The 20,352-nt window shown below is 34.4% G+C and overlaps 3 protein-coding genes, 1 long non-coding RNA gene and 1 pseudogene across 7 annotated transcripts; 3 read left to right on the forward strand and 2 right to left on the reverse strand.

The window, feature by feature from the left end:
- Positions 1-2,146: 2,146 nt before the first annotated feature.
- LOC140973776 (uncharacterized) lies at positions 2,147-4,343 on the reverse strand. 4 transcript variants are annotated; one of them, XR_012174682.1, is made up of 3 exons: positions 4,060-4,343; positions 3,216-3,836; positions 2,147-3,127 (listed from the first exon to the last, which is right to left on the reverse strand). It is a non-coding gene; the product is annotated as an uncharacterized lncRNA (long non-coding RNA). The 4 variants fall into 4 exon arrangements; XR_012174681.1 differs by having other exon boundaries at positions 3,216-3,389; positions 3,516-4,343; XR_012174680.1 differs by having other exon boundaries at positions 3,216-3,389; positions 3,484-4,343.
- A 264-nt stretch (positions 4,344-4,607) lies between these two features.
- On the reverse strand, positions 4,608-7,567 carry LOC140973777 (probable receptor-like protein kinase At5g24010; annotated as a pseudogene).
- Positions 7,568-8,569: 1,002 nt separating this feature from the next.
- Positions 8,570-12,868, forward strand: LOC140973778 (uncharacterized). Its single transcript, XM_073436839.1, has 6 exons — positions 8,570-8,894; positions 9,081-9,307; positions 10,222-10,332; positions 10,744-10,899; positions 11,889-12,127; positions 12,438-12,868. Exons 1-6 carry the CDS (start codon positions 8,629-8,631, stop codon positions 12,759-12,761), a joined length of 1,323 nt encoding a protein of 440 aa, XP_073292940.1. The 5' UTR covers positions 8,570-8,628; the 3' UTR covers positions 12,762-12,868.
- A 1,582-nt stretch (positions 12,869-14,450) lies between these two features.
- On the forward strand, positions 14,451-18,677 carry LOC140973782 (ferric reduction oxidase 4-like). The gene is made up of 8 exons (XM_073436844.1): positions 14,451-14,662; positions 14,746-14,839; positions 15,077-15,256; positions 15,451-15,688; positions 15,787-16,114; positions 16,780-17,014; positions 17,293-18,002; positions 18,371-18,677. Exons 1-8 carry the CDS (start codon positions 14,512-14,514, stop codon positions 18,508-18,510), a joined length of 2,076 nt encoding a protein of 691 aa, XP_073292945.1. The 5' UTR covers positions 14,451-14,511; the 3' UTR covers positions 18,511-18,677.
- Positions 18,678-19,300: 623 nt separating this feature from the next.
- LOC140972568 (uncharacterized) lies at positions 19,301-19,822 on the forward strand. Its single transcript, XM_073434975.1, has one exon. The coding sequence runs from the start codon at positions 19,301-19,303 to the stop codon at positions 19,820-19,822; it is 522 nt and encodes a 173-aa protein (XP_073291076.1).
- The last annotated feature ends 530 nt before the right edge of the window (positions 19,823-20,352 follow it).

A 20,352-nucleotide genomic window follows, 5' to 3' on the forward strand; every position in this document is an offset into this window, starting at 1 on the left:
ATATATAGATTTAGTGAAATTAAAATATTTTATATGTGCATCATGGATAGCCATTAATCAATCCTAGTGGTATTTCCTTTGCCACAAACTTCCATCTCAATAGAACTAAAATGTTCACATCAGTGTCGATGATTTATTTGAAACGAAATTTAAATTTGAAATTTAATTGAAAAAAATATCTCTCACAACTCAAAAAAGGAAAAAATATATACACGCATGTATTACGTGTTGAGGTTTATTAAAATATTCTTATGAATGCATATTAATTTTGGAGGTATATTATATAAATAAATAAAAATATATATAAATTATTACTCAATAAATTAATAATTTCTCTAAAATAATATTTTTTTCGGTTCGACTTGGGATAATGTGCTAAATTAATAATTCAGATAATTTAATAAGATAATAATGACTTGAGACCAATGTTCTAAAAAGCGTGAAGCGTCTCGAAGCGCGGATGTCGAGCTTCAAGCTTTCAAGTTTAAGCGAGATTAACACAGACTTAAGCGTGAAAAAGCGTTTTTTATCTTTAGTGTAATTGTAATTATCTCAAACCAATAAATAGATAAAATAATACATAAATATGATAAACTTAAGTCTGATGCATTAATTCTCATATTTATAGAAGCATAAAAATCTCAAAATTACAATCTTTATTTGTTTTTGCAACTAGACCACATTAAAAATGTTAAATATTTGTCAAATCATTATCAGACACGCTTAATCATAATTAAAATTTAAAAATAAACATCTAAATTATAAACCTAATTTATTATTTTAAAATAAAAAACTAAAAAATAAATAGATGTGATTAATTGTGCTTAAGTACGCGTAATTAAACGTTTTAATTACGCTTAATTCGGTCAAACCTACCGTTTGACCGCTTTTTTCTGCTTTCTCCGAAGCGGGACGGTTTTATCGAGCTTCAAGCTTAAGCGCACGTAAGCGAGACTTAAGCGGACTTTTTAGAACATTGTTTGAGACCCATGAATAAAACTATAGTCAAGTCAATATCATAATTTAACAAATATCTAAAATTATAAACATAACTACGAAAATTTAGTAAAATATATTTATATTGTTGTTTGTTTTTATTGTTGTTTGTTTTTCCTTAAATTTAATTACATGATTTTTTGTTTATATGGTAAATTTTATTTGATTAGTTGATATAATGAATATTATTTAATTAATAAAAATAATGAATATCACTTACTTATTTTAATAAATATAAATGTACAATGAATTTTTATGTATATTAATTCAAAGAATAAAATATTAACATTGATAAAACACAATAATTTGTTTATTTAATTGAATTTATATTAATTAAAATAAAAATACTTTTTCAATTAATAAATAATCAATTTATCAATTGATTAATAAATCTTTAAATTAATAAGCTTTAATGACGTCAACAATTATTGATAGGTAAATGGCGGGGAATCCAACTTCGCACCAGCCTTATTTGATGATTCAATTAAAAAAAAAATTTTTGAAACAATGATTCAATTAAATAAAGCGCCTTAAACATAGGAATCCAACGCGCATACTCGTTTTTCTTATTTATATATATACTAGGTATGGGCACCTCAATTCTTGAGGTGTCCTACCCAAGTATATAGTATAAAATATGAGTATTTATATTTTTTTAGAGTTACTAATTATATGTTTATATGTGTGAGCATAGTATTTTTTTTAGTTCTTTTGTATTCGTATTCAAACGATTATTATTACAAATTAACATTGTTTTTAACAAAGAGAAAAATATGGGGAAAAAAAAGAATTTATAAAAGTGAAAATAGTAAGAAAAAAGACTTAATTGGTGTGATGTTTAATAACATGTTACAAATTGAATATAATGTATTGCTTTATCTTAAATATAATGAAATATCTACTTCATAAATAAATTATTATAAATTCGAAAATAGAGTATCCGTATTTTGGTATTAGTTATAAGTGTTTTACATTTAATGATGTTGACGTCAATGAATTTATAAATGTGGTAACTTCAAAATATTATATACAGGCTCGAACTGTAGACCTTATCGGTAAAACAAATCAAACTTCTTATTATCATAGAAGAAAATTTTTTATTCATTCCGATTAAGCTTCCTTCCTATTCATGTGAGTTTTTCTCAATGGCTCAAGATCAAACATTTAAAGGGGATTTATTTATTCATGTCCGTGCAATTTCATTTTTTTCCCCAAAATTCTTTTCATTTATGTCCAGAAAAGTCCATTTCTTACAGCATATTTTTATACGCGTTGAATAAGACAGTTGATCATGTCCTCACACTTAGAGACAGAAAGGATCAAGGTGTCTCTCAAGTGTGTAAAAGGCCACAAAACGCTAATGTAAGTACAGAGACTAATTCCCGGTGAAAAGAGGCTTTTCCAATCCATTTACAATTAGCGTGTGGGAATTATTTTCTTTTGAAAGTAGTGAAATGCAAATAATGAAAAGAAGATATTGGTGTGTACAAGAAGTAAAATAAGTGTCACAGTACACGATTTGAAAACATCGGGAGTGGAAGAAGCCCAAAATGAACCCAAGAAAACATGTAATTCAAATTTTGTCTCACCCCTATGATACAAGAGCTTCAAACTAACAAATCTAGAGCAAAAACCAATTTTTTTTATGATGAAGGATTCTGCAATCGTTATCCTATTTCCCAAATATTATAAATCACCCAGTTTTAAATATCTAGGCATGCTATCGTTAGAGTTAACAAGCAGAAACCAGCAGAGATTAATGAACCATTATCTAGGATCTTAATCACAAACACAATACAGACAGGAAATTCATGGAAATGTGACGTGGAAACATATAATATCATTATTCACCACAACCAAGGAGTAAATTGCTGATCGCAAAAAAATTACGATATTGCATTAAAAAATTCACCAGAAACGACCTTTCGTGTAACACGGTCCACAAATTTTGGTTGTTAAGTCACTTTAACTCCATATTTCAATAGTCAAGAAATTATGACAAAGTTCTTCAATAATATAAGAGCAGAGAAGAAAAATTCACATTCCAAAGCCACAAACAGCTCGTATTTTGTGGAAAATAAGATCCCTCCATCCTCTCTCAGTATTTTCCACCACCGTTGCATTACCATATCTACAAGATCATAAATTATTGACGAGAAATCAAAAAATCACAAAAGATTCAAAAAAAAAAAAAAATTACTCGATCAAGAGTTACAAACCTATCTTCCAAAGGTATATCGATGTGTGTGAGCTTGACAATTGTCACACCAAATCCAGGCTCCTCAAAAGTAAGGCTCACCTGCATAATCATGAAAACATCTTGCCATCAACAAAATTCTTACTTCAAAGGTTCCAACATTGATATGTACACATCAGGGAGAAGCTTTCCGTGCCTAAATAGCATAAAAAGATAAGTTGACAGATTAGACAAGATAAGCAACAAAATGAAATTGAGGAAATTTCATTAGCTAGTCCAGGCTCATATACATGTGAAAAACACACATGATTTAGACCAAAACCTATTGCAGAAAATGAAAACAATCTGCTCCTTTGGCATCCATCAATTAACAGAGGGTTCTTTGGCTTATTATCCTAGACAGAGACAGAGTAAGGAAGCTAAAAACAAAAAACGAAGCAACTGTAAAAGGAGGACAAGTAGAACAAGAACAAAACCAATGTTTTAAGTTGTACAGAGGGAAAATGGGGAGCAAAGTTAAACAGTAGAAGCTTACCAATGGCAAGAAGGTGGAAAGGCATGCAGCAGAGGTGAGCCCGAGGAACTGGAAGAAGGAGGACGCCGACAACACACCGAACAAGCCTATTTTGTTGGACTTTGCTCGCTGCGATGGGGAAAAGGCAAAAACCAAGGCAAGGTAAAAGCATGAGGGAGAATATCGAAGAGAGAAAAATAAACGAGGGGAAAACAGAACAATGAAGCTAACCAACCAAAAACGATGCAACTCAAGAAGTCGGAGACACAAAACAAGATCAGGAGAAGAAGAAGCCGAAGAATTTAAAATAAGCTAAAAAAAGGGGAAGAAAGCAAACACTGTAGAAGCTTACCAATTCCAAGAAAGGGGAAAGCAACGCAACAGAGGGGACACCGAGAAGCTGGAAGAAGAAGGATACAAACGACACACCAAGCAAACTTTTTTTGCTGAGGGGGAAAGGCGAAAACCAAGGCGACGAAACAAAGGAAGGCGAGGTAAACGAAGAGGAAGAAACCGCAACTTTGCTCGCTGCAGTGGGGGAAGACGAAAACGAAGGACGAAGGGAAGAAGAAAGCTCACTGCAACCGGTACTTCTATGATGTCGTGGAGAGAAGCGCCAAGCCCACGTGATATTGCCCCTTGGAAGAAACACGTGTTATGGGTTTTACCTGCTACCGGGCCTAAACTGGCCAATTCCCACTTATTCCCTCTTTTAGTATAGTTAGTATATATATATATATATATATATATAAATGAATTTGTTACTATAAAATCATAAATCCAATAACTCATTAAAAACTTGATGTCAGATGAACTATAACTACAAGTCAATGTGACATTTGCAAATTACTGAACTTGTTTTGTAAGATAAAGATAATATCACAAAATTATTTGTCGTTTCAAACAAGAATAACGTACCAACAAAAACTTCTTTTATACTGAATATCACAATCACCTTTTTCCGCATTATATTAAAAAAATCAGATGCTATGAGTCTCTAATCTCATCTCCCTTTATTGGTCAGAAGCTGGGAAAAAACTCGAGTAGTCGATATGTCCGAACTACCGTCACCCCCTCGACCAACATCTTCACTGCTCATGGGATCGCCCCGAACGAGCCTTCGAGCTCCTGGATCATCAGATAAAATATTGTCCTTCACAGTTTGTGGCTCATTTGTTTGAAGTTGATATGCGTGTTCCAAGTTCCACAAAACCTCCCCCATTGTCGGCCTGTCGACCCCATAATCAGCCAAACACTTCTCTGCTGTTCCCCCGAACTTTTTCAACGAGCTCGGTTTTATCTGGTTTAGTATTCGATGATCCACGATTTTCTCAATGAGCCCCTTCTTTTGCCACTCCATCGCCCATTCGGCTAGATTCACCTGATCCCGGTTAAGCAATGGATCGACTGCTGGTCTAGCACATAAAACCTCGAAAAGAACGACTCCAAATGAATAAACATCGGATTTATCCGTAAGTTGCTGTCTCCGAAAGTATTCAGGATCAAGATATCCGAAACTACCCTTTACTCCTGTGCTTACGTGAGTTTCATCAAGGCAAGGACCAGATCTCGAGAGACCAAAATCTGCCACCTTAGCAACATAATTTTCATCCGGTGTGGAGATAGTGAAGGCCTCTAGCTGCCCCAATGCATATTTCAAGCCTTTGTTTCCATGATAAATGTGGTAATGTTGTTCCGTACAAATGATGTCTTAATGGCCCTTTCTCCATATACTCGTAAACAAGAATCATTTCAGATTGCTCTTCACAATAGCCCACAAGTGAAACAAGATGGCAGTGACGAATCTTGGACAGCACGGTAATTTCAGTCTGGAATTCAGGTACTCCTTGCCTCGAACCAGGCACGCCACGCTTCACAGCAACCTTAATGTTGTCTTTAAGAATCCCTTTGTACACAGTGCCAAAACCACCTGAACCAAAAACCAGATTCTTGTCAAAATCATTCGCTGCCGCCTGAATATCCAAAAAGGGAATTCTCAGACCATAATATCCATAAGGGCCAGGAGAGGCAAGTGCGGTTCCTTCAGAAATTGCATATGAACTACCACGAACAGAAGTCCAACCTACACTTTCCGAACGTCTTCGTTTTTGTTTTACCCTTCTTTTCTTGCATTTGAGACAAACAAAAATATGCACAGAAGCCAATATCAGCGCAAAAAATCCTTCAACAATTGAACAAACCAAAATCCACAAATGTTTCTTGTTAGATGTCTTCGCTAAAGCCACAAAATCCACCATTCTCATTATCTCCACCCCATTTAGTATAGCATTTTTCATCAAAGTATTACTCAAATCGGAAGGACCAACACTAATACGCATGACATTTGACTTTTTAGCATTTTCAACCGCAAAATCAATATAATAAGGCGATGCGAGCTCGTGGAAAGCAAGAACAGACAAATCAACATCTTTATATGCAGTGATCCCATTTATATATATGTTAAAGTACAACGAGTTAAGTCCAATACTAACAATGTCACAAAAATGTAATCGGACTATGAACATACCATCCTCAGATCGAACTGGGAAATCCCATGTAATATTGAACAAAAAATTCAAACTCCCATTAGCTATATTCATTTCTTGTGCAGTCATATACACATTATCAGGGGCATTCTCCCGTGTTGCCCCACCGGGTTGATAGTTTGGTGGATAATTGGTAGTAACAATTTTTGCCGCAGATTTCAAGCTAAGATAATCTTCATCTGGGATCCAATATCTCCAAAGGTATCATTGAATGGTGTTATTTTCGACCCTCCAACATTAATCCTATGAACAGTTTCTAAAACTTGGGAAGTGATATTCTGCTTAAATTCTTGAATCCCATCAGAAGTAATCAATGCCAGCCCACCGGCATCGATAAAAAAATCTTCGGGAGTTGAAAAAAACTCAACTGCATTCACATACGCAAAATCTGAATCACTACTAGGCTTTAACAAAATCTCAAGATTTTCTTCATCCACCATCAAGAAGAACTCTTTCAAAATAGTAATATCAGCACCAAAATTGCTCAAAAGTGAAACCCCGTTTGCCAAAACGCTAAAATTACTATTTTTCAGATCATAATTCTGAGAGATAAATGGAGAGGAATGCATCCGAACTAAATGGATCCCAAGATTCTTGACGTCAAATTCATAGATTGAAGCTGAAGTGAAAACTCTAGCAGTGCTGTAAAGTACAGAAGAATTGGGAGAAGGGTTTGGATTTTTGAGAGCAATAGATTTACCTCCAGACATGTACCTTGAACCATTCTTTGAAGCATCCCCAAGAAAGTGCCTGTTATCAGAAACTACAGTACTTGCACTTGATCCACAGTTGATAAGGTAATTATCTTGGGGAGTAAAAGCACTCGAGAGAAGAAATTTACACAAAGTTAAACACAGAAACTGAAGAAATTTCACGTCCATGGAAGAAACTTGTTGGAATTTGAAAACAAGATTCTTCCAGAAAAAAGAATGAATGAATTATAGCGAGTGGATTTGAGTGGATGACAGAGAAAAAGTGGACGGTTTTTATGAACAAGGACACAAAAATTATTAGAAAGTGACACAAGATTCGAGTGGATTCGAACTTTCAACCAAAAGGGTGCTGATAACTTGAGGAATAACTGGTTATCTAACACAAATCAGTAGCACTAAATCTTGGGATTTCTCGCAACTGCATTTAGTCAGGTAATTACGATGTGCGAAGTGTCTTACAGAAAATGTTGAGAAAATTCTTGAACAAATATGAGGATCTGTAGAGACAGAACTCAGGGAGTTGCTTTCACTTGCAAGAAATTTTGTGAGAGCTGGACAAGATTTTTATTGGTGGGGTCATTATTTAACACCATATTATCGACCATCATTTCGGCAGCAAACACCAAGAATTAGTTGTTTAAGTGGAAAAAGCCTAAGCAAGAACAGTGCGACGTTTGACTTTCAAACCGTATCGTTAGAATATTTAAACGGAAATGCCCCAAAATTCTTTATATTCCTACGTATTTTTAAGGTAAAGTTTCCATTTTAAGAATGGGAGAGTGACTGGATAGAGTAAGAAGAAATCATATATTTAATCATATGGATAACAAGACCGGGATCTCCATTTTTTTTTTTATTTCGAGTTTTAAAATCTATGAAATAGTTTGGGGTGAACATGATGATAATATTTCATTTCGAACATGTCTCGAAAATTATATTTATAATAATAATATTAATAATACTGATATTAATATTATTTTCATCTCATTAATATTTTTGGAACGAAAATGATGATTTGTTACTTACAGTATAAAAAATATCCGAAAAAACTGGAATCGGGATATTTACGAGGATAAAGATAAAATGTGATGAGGGAGATGGGGATGACAAACTCGCCCATTCCGCCTCATCCATAATAAGCGTTTGCTTTGAGAAAGATGTGATTTAAGCTTTGAACCATTTTAATCACACTTTCAGAGTCATTAAGAATTTATAAATGATATTAATTACCAAGAATGACCCATGTCCTAGTTTTATTTTTTCAAGGGGTATAATTTTTTTTATTTTGATAAATATAATTATTTATTTAATATTTTTTGACATTGTTACTAGAACTATTATTATTGATTTATTTAATATAAATTATTATTATTCCTTTTATTAATAGTATTAAGTTATTTTAATTTAAACAATGTAAAAAATAATTATGTTTGTCAAAATTAAAACGATTTGAAATTTTCTAATAAAACTTAGCTGCCGGGGTTTTGAAACTCCGGCCCCTCCCATTAACAAATGTTTTTAAAATAAATTATTTGATATTTTCGTAAATTTATTTATTATGTGTTTCCTGCCACGTGGCACAACGAAACGAGGATTTGTTTCCAAAATATTCTTGCAGAAGGTATCGGGCGGCATTAATAACCTCTGTTAAGCTCGCCGTCAATGGCGACGGTAGTATCACCGTGTGCTCTCTTCTGTTCTTCTCTGTCGCCACAAACTCACTGTAAAGCCCATAATGGAGGCAAACCCATCATCAACAAACAGTCGTATGTATTTCCTTCGTCAAAATGGAGTTTTTTCGAGAAAAGAAAGTTTAATGACACCCCATTAGTGCTCAATTCTCATATGAATAATTCGCCATTGATTTCCCCTAATGATGACTGGGGTGTATGGACTGCACTCCTGGCAACCGGCACCTTCGGCCTCTGGTATTCCAATCTTGAGAAAATATTAAATTATCTGTTCAGTCTTTGATTGTTTTTTCCCTTTTTGAGAAATTATTATGGTTTTTAGCTTGTGGGTTTCGTGTAGAAATACCGTTTTTTCATTTATCCTGAGAAAAGTATGAATCTTGAGATGGTTTGTTTGAGGCGAGATTCATTAATTGAATGAAGGTCGGAAAAGACTAAGATTGGGAGCATGGTAAGTGCTGCATTGGTCAGCATTTTAATGGGGCTTGCGGCAAGTAATCTAGGGATAATACCTCACGACGCACCGGCATATTCGATGGTGTTTCAGTATTTGCTACCATTAACAATACCAATGCTGCTGTTTAGAGCTGATTTGCGACAAGTTGTACAGTCTACTGGGACTTTGTTCTTGGCTTTTCTGTTAGGATCAGGTGTGTTTCTTCATTCCAGAAGCTTGACTTGATTCAATAGGATTTTGTCTTTTCTCAAGTATAAAATTCGATAGGTTGTGAATCCATCTGTAGAAGTTTAAATCCAGTACTTGATATAACCCTTTTTAGGAATGCATTCCTTTATTTGGTATTGGTTCAGATGCTGTTGAAGTTCTCTACTCCATGACAAATCTTGGATTTTTATGTTCTTAGATCTTTATAAACTTAGTGGAAGATAATAACATGTTGTATTTAAGTTGGGCACAACAACACCCATTTATAATATAAATTGATGACTCATGTTGGTGTTATTGGTAGCATGCTCATTGAAAATATCATTCATTTAAGTTTTCAAGATATGAAAAGTTGGTTTCCTATGCCCTTGATAATCGCCGTTTGAGAATTTTCTTTGTTGTTATAATACAACTAGAGAACTTGTATAATATATTTAAAGTTAGAAATTGATATCTCCTATGGAGAGCTTACATAATTTGTGTTTCGTTGACACAAGTGTCTTTGATGTCTTTTAGGCTGTCAGCTCGGTTGGATAGACTAGTAGATGTGAGTAGCACTTAACTAGGAATCATGGTCCTCCCTTTGGTGGTTTGGAGATTGACGTACTATTAAGTGTAATTACGCGTAAGTTTCTTTGATACATAGTTTCTGGATTAGCATAATTTTAAACCGATTCCTGAAGTCGCATAGAAGTGCAATTCACCTATTTACTGTAGTTTTATCAAATTTCTAAGGAAATGCAAATATCATCTTCTAGTAACCAGAGCGCTATTTTCTAGTATTTTTTGTAATTGTAATTTTTTTTTTCATTTAACTGCACTATGTTATGTAGATCTGATCTTGTCCTATACATTGAAAAATTAACTGAACTTTTTTTCTTCCTTCAATTTAAATTTCAGTTGCAACTGTCGTTGGGACAATAGTGGCATTCCTATTGGTGCCTATGCGTTCACTTGGTCAGGATAACTGGAAAATAGCTGCTGCTCTCATGGGTAGTTATATTGGTGGAGGCAAGTAGTTCCTTATCTAACCTTCTTACATATCTTCCAAGTCGAGAAAACATTTTCTTTCGATTAATGAAATGCTTTTCCATAATTTATGTTAGGAACAACAAACAAAAATCAGACGAAAAAAATAAAAACAAAGGCTTATAGAATTACGTGAATACAAAACAAAGTCATACTTAAAAATCATAACATTCAGAAACTACCTGCAGGGTCGTAGCCCGCCTTACATTATCCTTTTAGACTTCTCAAACTCTATCCATTTAAATAAGAAAATCCATACAGGTACTAACCATGACAGATAACACAATCTGTGCTGATGCTTTGTGCATAAATCTCTGTTATATTGCGTTTTCGCTGCTATTCTTGATTTATGCATTTAATTAATCCTCATGATCATGTTTCCATTTCACGCAGCAATCAATTATGTTGCAATCTCAGAGGCACTTGGCACGTCTCCATCAGTTATAGCTGCTGGTGTAGCAGCAGATAACATCATCTGTGCTCTGTATTTCGTTATCTTGTTTTCATTAGCCTCCAAAATCCCTCCAGAGGTATCAAAGCTGAATGATGGTATGTAAAGGTAGAAAATTGAACCTTGAAATATTTGAAGCAAGAAATTCATGGTTACACTTATCGGTAGAACTTTTTATTCTAAAAGTATTCTCATCCTATGGTAGAAAGTGTAAGCATTTGTGTGTGCCGACATCGGACGTATAAAAAGAAAATTGGACCAATGCATAAGTTTTTTCTATGAAAGTTACGTGCTCCCTTGGATGTTCAATTTTTAATGGTGGTTAAAGCTTTATGGTTAATTAGGCAACCTCAACTCCAATGGGCACGAGGGGCATGAAAACTTTTGGCATGTTCGATCTTTACTTCTTAAACATAGAACTAATATTTTTGTTGTTGTACAAAAAATTGTTGCTGATGGTTGCGTTCAAGTAAAATCTTTTTAAAAGATACATTAGCACAAGCTCATATCTCAATCATTTTGCCATATAGGCAATCATGTTGTCCGGTAGATTCCCTTATTCCCTATAATTGCTCCGATTAATTAATTCATGAGAATTAAGCACATGACATTGGCTTAGATACTAATTTTAGAATCGAACATTTGTTGTTATGCCAAATGCTTTAAGGTTGTATTTGGATCGATGGATTTCAAACTATGAATTTCAAATGTATTTTTGTAGTTTTATATAAGTAAGATCATAAAATTCAAATGTAGCTTTTGAATATTTAGATAGTGTTTGTTAATGAGGATAAATTTCAGGATCACCTAATAATAGAGGCATTTAAAATCTATTTTATTTTGTGTAATCGGTGTATAAATAAGTAAGATATGGATTTAAGATTTCATCTGTTGTTTCATGGTCAGTAAAACTAGAATCGAAATCCATGAATTTCAAATCCATCGATCCAAATGTAACCTAAGTGATGATTATGATGTTAATTCAGAACACACGGCCGACAATAGCTAAAGGCATTTATTTATTCCTCCTCAACATATAAAGTAAATCAAACACTTGATGGAATTGCCTTCATTTTATCTTATGCAGACATTTCTTCATGTCCTGTGTCTAATGAGAGCCAACTCTCAGTACTCCCCGTTGCTACAGCAATTGCTGTTTCCTTTTCTATCTGCAAAGCTGCCACTTCTCTTACAAATTTCTTCGGGATTCAAGGAAGCGATCTTTCTGCAATCACGGCAATAATTGTTGTTTTAGCAACTTTGCTTCCACGTTTCTTCCGCCGCTTGGCACCCGCTGGTGATGCATTTTCTGTAATATTAATGCAGGTAACCACAGTGCATTTTACTATGAGATTATGCCTCTGCAATTCAACTTCCAGTATATTATAGAAATTTGCAAGTTTCAGTATCTATCTTCATTTGACTTGAGGTGGCTGTAATCTTGTAACAATTCTGCCTATTTAATACCAAAAACCTGGCATTTTGTCACATTTATCAGAGCAAAATAACTCTATATTCATTTCTGACCCCCTTTTTAGTCGAGGACTAACCAGATCTACACCAAATTACACTCTCTTAGCACGTCTTGTGTTGACTAATACTTTTATGTCTGGATCACCTATTCTTTTGCAAACAGATCTTTTTTGCGGTTTTGGGTGCTAGTGGCAGCATATGGAACGTAATCAACACAGCACCGGGTATTTTCTTGTTCGCTTTTGTACAAGTGACCGCGCATCTCATCGTTATAATTGGTCTTGGTAAATTATTTCGGATCGACTCAAAGCATTTGCTGTTAGCATCAAATGCTAATATTGGAGGGCCTACAACAGCATGTGGAATGGCCACAGCTAAAGGGTGGGGATCATTAGTTATGCCTGGAATTCTTGTGGGAATATTTGGAATATCAATTGCTACATTTCTTGGTATTGGTTTTGGAACGCTAGTTCTTAGATATATGTGACAGCAAAGAGATTCATGCAAACGGACATTGGGTTAAATACTATTACACATTGAATTAATATGTAATTTTCATGATATTCTATAATTTCTTTGTGGTCGTTCTGATTATTTTGTAAAATAATTAAATACTATTACACATTAAATTAATATGTAATTTTCATGATATTCTATAATTTGTTTGTGGTCGTTCTGATTATTTTGTAAAACAAAAGATAGTATTGCAATTACTTTTGTTGGGTATGGGTATCATGGTAATTAAACTTGAAAACATCATTGAATCAAAAGTCAAATTTTAATTATTAATTGTATGTCATAGAGAGGTAATCTGATCATTCGTATATATATTATAGTATATATAACTAAAGAAAAACTTGAAAAAGATTTTATGAGTGTCTGAACAATAGATTCGTGTGATAATTTGGATTAATTAATTCAATGATACAAATTCAAGATAAACATTCAAAGATTCATGGCTTCATAATTCTTAGAAGAACCGTTTAATAAAATAATTCTATATATATATATATATATATATGTATGTATATGTATGTATGTAGAATTATTTAAAGAAAAACAATTTTTTTCAACTAACTTGTTTAATTTTGAGTTTTTGTTCACTAAGTTTTCAATGTTTGATTTTGATACACTAACTTCTGATTTTCAGCTATTTTATTTCATCCGTTGATGTGACACGTGTGTGTATATATATATTATGTAACAAAATTTTACATTGACCATATTCATTTATTACAATATACTATTTCCAATATTTTCTATTTAAGTATAATGTCAACAGATTACTCCCTTAGCATAAGTACTCCAAGACCCAAAAAAGTCGATTGTACTACCATTGAGTATTTGTACTATATAATTTACAGTACATATTTTGTTTTTGTTACAAAATATCATCTTTTATCATCCTCACAAATTCAGCATTAGTAAAAAAAAAATGAAAGTCAACGAATTAGAAACTAATATTTATGATAGAGATCTTATCCCAAAATACATTTCTTTATATATATAAAAAAATATAGCATCGTACTTTGATAACCTAATCACAAATTAACAATATCTTTTACGTTAACAATCACCCCCCGAGAGTCAACTTTTTAAAGTTTGGTTTACTAGCTAGCTAGGGTATATAATGAACTTAAACAAGGTTATTATTTTCGTTGAGCGAGGACGGATAAATAACACGGGTTGATGGAATATCGATCATGCATCTCCATATGATTTGTGCCGGAGGCTTTGGAAGTGGACAAGGTTTAGAAAAGCACTCAAAGGATGACCACTAAATATGTCTAAAGTAACTTAAATTTATTGCTACTATCATGGGAGAGGATATTTGGATGAAAAACGTAGGCAAATTAACACATAATATATCAAGTTTGGGATTATGATTATTTTAACAAAAAGAATGATGTTGTTCAAAGAATTTGTGGACAAATTTGTATATGGCTCCTCTTGAGCATAAAAGACAAAACGTGAGTTTTTGACTTTTATATAAATAAATCATTAAAATATCTCAATGAATCCAAATTAACTTGTTCAGAGTTCAAGGAGCCTGGAAAACGAACTTGCAGTACAACATTCTTGTACTTCCGCATGAATCATGCCGTTTCTTCGACTTGACCTTGACATATATATAAAGGTCAATAAAACTTTTTTTTTGTCCTATGAATCCAAGAAATATCCCCATTTAATACATGTAATAATAGAGAAATAATCCAAGATCATACATATTCTGAAATATGAAATCCAATGCAGCATGGCAAGTGTTCTTCCTTGTGGTGTTTGTAGGGTATATTTTCATATGGGCTATGCTTCCTACAAAAGTTTACAAGAATACATGGACTCCCAAATTGAATAAAAATCTCAACTCCACTTACTTCAGAGAACAAGGTTTAATCTTTGTTTTAATGTAATAGGGCATGTTATTGCCGTTGATGTTGGTTAATTTGATTAAATTTGTGATATCTTTTCAGGGACAAATCTTCTTTTATTCAGTTTTCCAATCATGTTTCTTGCTGTTCTTGGATGCGTACATCTACACTTCAAGACGAAATCGAATTCCCCGAGGTTGGGTCTTTTACTTGTTAGTTTTTTTTCCAAGTTCCCTTTCTCACATGCATTGAATGTGAAATGAAAGTTTGAGCATGCAGTTCGTATGATTTTGATATTGAATCTATGAGTATCTGTTTTCATACACAACCATCAAATTTCACTCTGCGTAAACTTGGGCATTTTCACTTTGGAGTTGTGTAACCTTGATATATGTGATATATTAACTACTGATCGAGCGTGAACTCCTCACAGTAATTGGCGTTGTTTCCGTCCATTGAGACGTCCAGCACTGGTAATGGCGCCGTTGGGGATAGTCAATGCAGTGGAACTTGCATTTGCAGCCATGTTTGTGGCACTTCTGATCTGGTCTTTGGCGAACTATTTGTATATCAGCTTTGGGAATCTCCACATGCATACAACAGGAGAGAAAGTGTATGTTTCGAAACTGTTGAATCTTAATCAACCCAATTTTACTATCATGGTTCATGTTACTAGTGCTGATACATCTCAAGTGTAAAGTTTTCTAGCCGAAACAGTGTGATGCAACAGATGGTCGAATGATGAGTTTCTCAGTATGCTTGAACTATAGTTTTTAGTAAAGATTGTCATTTTCTTGGATATCATAGGTGGCAAGCGAAGTTTCGTAGTGTATCCCTGAGGCTCGGATACATCGGAAACACATGTTGGGCGTTCCTGTTTTTCCCGGTGACTCGGGGGTCGTCTCTGTTGCCTCTGGTCGGCCTTACATCTGAATCTAGCATCAAATATCACATTTGGCTTGGCCATGTTTCAAATTTCCTTTTTGCAGTTCACAGCGTAGGATTCATCATATACTGGTGGGCGATGACAGATCAGATGTACCTGGTAAAATACATGTACTTGGTTTTTTCCAGGTTTTGTTTTCTTTATGCCTCGAACCGAGAAGAAAACAAACTAATAACGCGAGGAAACCGGTATTGCAGATGCTTCAATGGAGCAGCACTTATCTGTCAAATGTAGCTGGAGTTATTGCATTCGTTTTGTCCCTGGGAATGTGGGTAACAAGTTTTGATCGTGTCAGAAGGAAAGCGTTCGAAGTTTTCTTCTACGTTCACCATCTATATCTTCTATTTGTGTTCTTCTACATGTTTCATGTTGGAGTAGCATACTTATGCTTGATTCTTCCCGGAATCTTTCTGTTCATTATCGATCGATATTTGAGGTTCTTGCAATCACGACGCAAGTCTAGACTGGTTTCAACTCGCCTTTTGCCTAACGGTACAATGGAACTTACGTTTTCCAAAAGTCCAGGTGAGAACAAAATCTGTAATGATTTTCATAGCATGTTGGGTAACTAATTATGGCACAAACAAACTGCTTTCACGTGTTGCCCACGTACTGTTTACTAGTATGGTAGAAAGAGTAAGTTTCGTTTTGTTAAACAAATCAAGCCAACAAATTTTAATTCAAAACACATCATTTTTTACAAATAATTAACACATGTTTTGTGTTAATAAAAAATGATTGATTTGATTATGTAAACAATGATATTTTATTTTTGTTTTTTTCCCTAAACTTCACCTACAAATATTCATACATTCTTCATTTCAAAATCACATCAAAACACAAAATCCTCTCATCTACAATCACAAGTGTAGAAGTGAGATACATGATTTAGTGTGAGATTTCTTACGGAGTATTTATCATAAGAAGAAATGCGGAGAGAAAGCGAGGGTTAAAATCAGAATGTTCTGAGTGAAATACTTTGTATTATCAATTATTTTGTTTCTTTGTTATTAATAAAAAAGTTATCTCCTTGAGATGTTTAGAATGGACGTTGCTTAATTTTGGGTCACTTTATTCATTATTGATATTACTTGTTGATATTACTTGTGACGTTCCGCTACAATATTACCTCGTTTAATATCCCTGAAATTGCCTGCTAGCCCTTGGCTTAACTAATTTTTTGCTTGCAGAGTTGAGTTACACTCCGACGAGTGTCTTGTTTCTGCATGTTCCAAGCGTATGCAAGTTGCAGTGGCATCCATTTACGGTGACTTCAAACTCTAACCTTGAGCCACAAACACTAAGCGTTGCCATTAAAAGCCAAGGTAGTTGGACTCAAAAGCTATATACACAGATTTCTTCTTTGGATCATCTCGAGGTATCAACCGAAGGACCTTATGGACCTGCTTCGTCTCATTTTCTAAGGTAAGCATAACAAACTGACATAATTAAGACAATAGGATCAGGCATCAATTTCCTCGTAAGTCGAGCCACTCGATCATTTGTATTGCATGCGATTAGATCAATGATATGTTTTATCCTCTCGATCTGCTTGTGCAACTCTTAGAGTCATGTTCAAACACGTATAATTCGATTAAGCTCTAGACTGGTATTGAGCTACTTGGATTCAAATATTAGTTATTTATTTCTTTAATCTTGGCGACTATACGTACACATGCTAACAATGTTAAAACTTGTCACAGTCGCGAATCATTGGTGATGATTAGCGGAGGAAGCGGCATAACTCCATTTATATCCATACTACGCGAGATCATTCACAAAACCACTACAGGATCCACCATTAAAGCTCCAAAAATTCTCCTAATCTCCACCTTCAAGAACACAACCGATCTCACGATGCTCGACCTTTTGCTCCCTTTATCTGGTACCCCTTTAGACCTCTCCAATCTACAACTACAGATTGAAGCATATATTACAAGAGAAACTGAAAAACCCGTAAAAGATTCTAAGAAGCAGATCCAAACCAAATTGTTCAAGCCAAGCCCATTGGATTCCCCTATTTCCCCGATTCTTGGCAAGAATAGCTGGTTGTGTCTTGCTGTGATAATATCGTCCTCATTTGTCTTGTTTTTGATATCTTTAGGCCTTGTTACACGTTACCATATCTATCCAGTGGAACGTAAGAAAGATAATTACCATTACAGCTTCAAGATTCTTTGGGACATGTTTCTGGTGTGTGCTAGTATTTTTGTAGCAGCTAGTGTTGTTTTCTTGTGGCAAAAGAGGAAGATTTCTGCTGAAGAGAAGCAGATTCAGAATGTCGATTTTGCGATACCAACAATGTCGCCGGCTTCTTGGTTATGTACTATGGATACGGAGCTTGAGAGCCTTCCTCATCAGTCTCTTGTACAGTCTACGAAGGTGCATTTTGGCACTAGACCTGACGTAAAGAGTAAGTGCTCTCTTTCTTCTAGTTTGATATCTTTTCCTTTGGTGTTTCAATCATGCCTAGACACTGCTATCAAAATATATAAATAAAATTTTGTAAGTTGATCAAGACATTAGCAGGGTATCGCCTTTAAACATAGATACGTATCCGTAAACAAAACGAAAAATGAGAGTGGGATTAGGCCAAAACTAGAAACAAAATACATGGAAACATCAGAGACTAAATTGACTCTTGACAAACTAAAATTGTTAATCAATTGTTCATAATATGACGAGGGATAAACATTTATTTAATTAATGTATCAGAAGATTTTGCACTGCTTTATTCTTGCTCCAGAAAATAATGAGAGATACTTGGTACAATTGTGGCAGGCATACTTCTTGAATGCAAAGGATCAGATGTTGGAGTTTTGGTTTGTGGCCCTAAGAGCATGAGACATGATGTTGCTAAAATATGCGCATCCGGTTCGGCCAAAAACCTGCATTTTGAATCCATCAGTTTCAGTTGGTGATGACGATGCTTGAATACTAAGTTGAATATGTTTATTTTTTAATCGGGGTGTGTGTATATATACGCAAGCGTGATATTTTCCTTGTGAGTGGGAACACATGATATTCCAAGTGTAAGAAATGAATTTTGCTGTTGAATGTATTCAAGTCTGGTGACACTATTAAGTTCTTTCATGTACAAAAAAGAAACAAATTTTTTGTTCTAATTGTCCATATTTAGTTCACTAACTTTTCAAAATTTGGTTTTAGTATACTAAATTTTAATTTTCATCCATTTTTGTCCAATTATTGATGTGTCATAAGACAAGTCAAGAAAATCTGGTACCATGCACGTCTATATTTTTTATATTATATCAGTATTTTTCGACATCACGTTAAAAATTATTAGATAATGTTAATAGTTTAAGTATTGAAAGTCGTGTTTTTCTCCTACATTTTTTTTAACTTTTTGTTGGTTTCGTATATAAAGAAACGTAAATAAACGTTGATTCACAATTCTTTTCAATATAAGAAATCGTTTTCCTCCCCAATAGCTACTCGTTTTAACATGGTATCCAAAGTAAGATTCTGGTGATTTTATTTCTGACAGTTCGGTTGGAGCTTGGGCACAAGGTTTGCTACAGATTCTCAATTAGTCATTGAAGATCGTAGCTCATTTTCGTGATTTGATTGTCCACTGGAAGATTGTGTCCTTATTCAGCTCAATCGGTTGAGATCGTTGAGTGGTTTTTACAGATTTTGCAGTTTGTTGTTGGATACTTGTTTGATTGCAAGTTGCGATTTGCTAGATCTATGGCTAACACTAATAACTTCAATGATCCATTGTTCCTTCATCCCTCGGACACTCTATGTATGAACATTGTCACCGAGCAATTAACAGTAGTTGAGAATTATGGTGTATGGAGCCGTGGTATTTTAATCGCTCATTTTGCCAAAAATAAAATTGCATTTATTGACGGTACCTGTAAGCGTCCTGATATTGAAGGTGCTACATTGAATCAATGGGAAAGATGTAACGTGTTGATTCTTTTTTGGATTATGAACACTGTCTCGAAAAGTATCTTTGGTGGAATCATGTATTCAACTAATGCTTCCACTGTTTGGACGGATTTAAAGGACCAATTCGATAAAATCAGTGGATCTAGAATTTTTTTCCATCGAGAGATTGGGAGGCTGACTCAAGGAAATAACATGATTTCTGTGTATTTTTGTAAACTCAAGCAGTTGTGGGATGGGTACAGTTCTTTGGTAACTTTGTCTTCTTGTGAATGCTCCATGACGTGTAAGTATGTAGAGCATGATCAGCAGAAGTGATTGTTGCAATTTTTGATGGGTTTGAATTATAGTTACATGCATATTCGAAGCCAAATATTGATGATGAATCCTCTACCGAAAGTTGGACATGTTTTTTCCCTGCTCACGCAAGAAGAATCACATAGATCAGTAGCCTCAATTGATCCGTCTGCTACTGTCTTTTATTCAAAGAAAGGTCAGATTATGACCGAAAGAAGGATGTGATTACATATGAGCATTGTGACTGGAATGGACACATCAAGGCTAATTGCTTAAAATTGATAGGCTATCCACCAGGTCATAACATGCATAAACAACAAGGGAAAGGAAATTTTAAGCGCACGGGTAAAGAGTTTGATAATCAGAAGAAATGGATTACTGCTCACACGATTGCTGGGCCGGGGAGATAATGAGACTTCTTTTGACATCATATGTTGGTGTCGGTTCTAGTTTTACTCCTGCCCAATATGTTGAGATTTTGCAGCTATTGGGAGGAAGTACTCTGCATTCTTCGAACACTAATGTTGCAAATATGGCATGAAATATGGTAT

Source organism: Primulina huaijiensis, chromosome 3, assembly GCF_012295235.1.
Source record: "Primulina huaijiensis isolate GDHJ02 chromosome 3, ASM1229523v2, whole genome shotgun sequence".
In the NCBI taxonomy this organism is placed as follows: domain Eukaryota; kingdom Viridiplantae; phylum Streptophyta; class Magnoliopsida; order Lamiales; family Gesneriaceae; genus Primulina; species Primulina huaijiensis.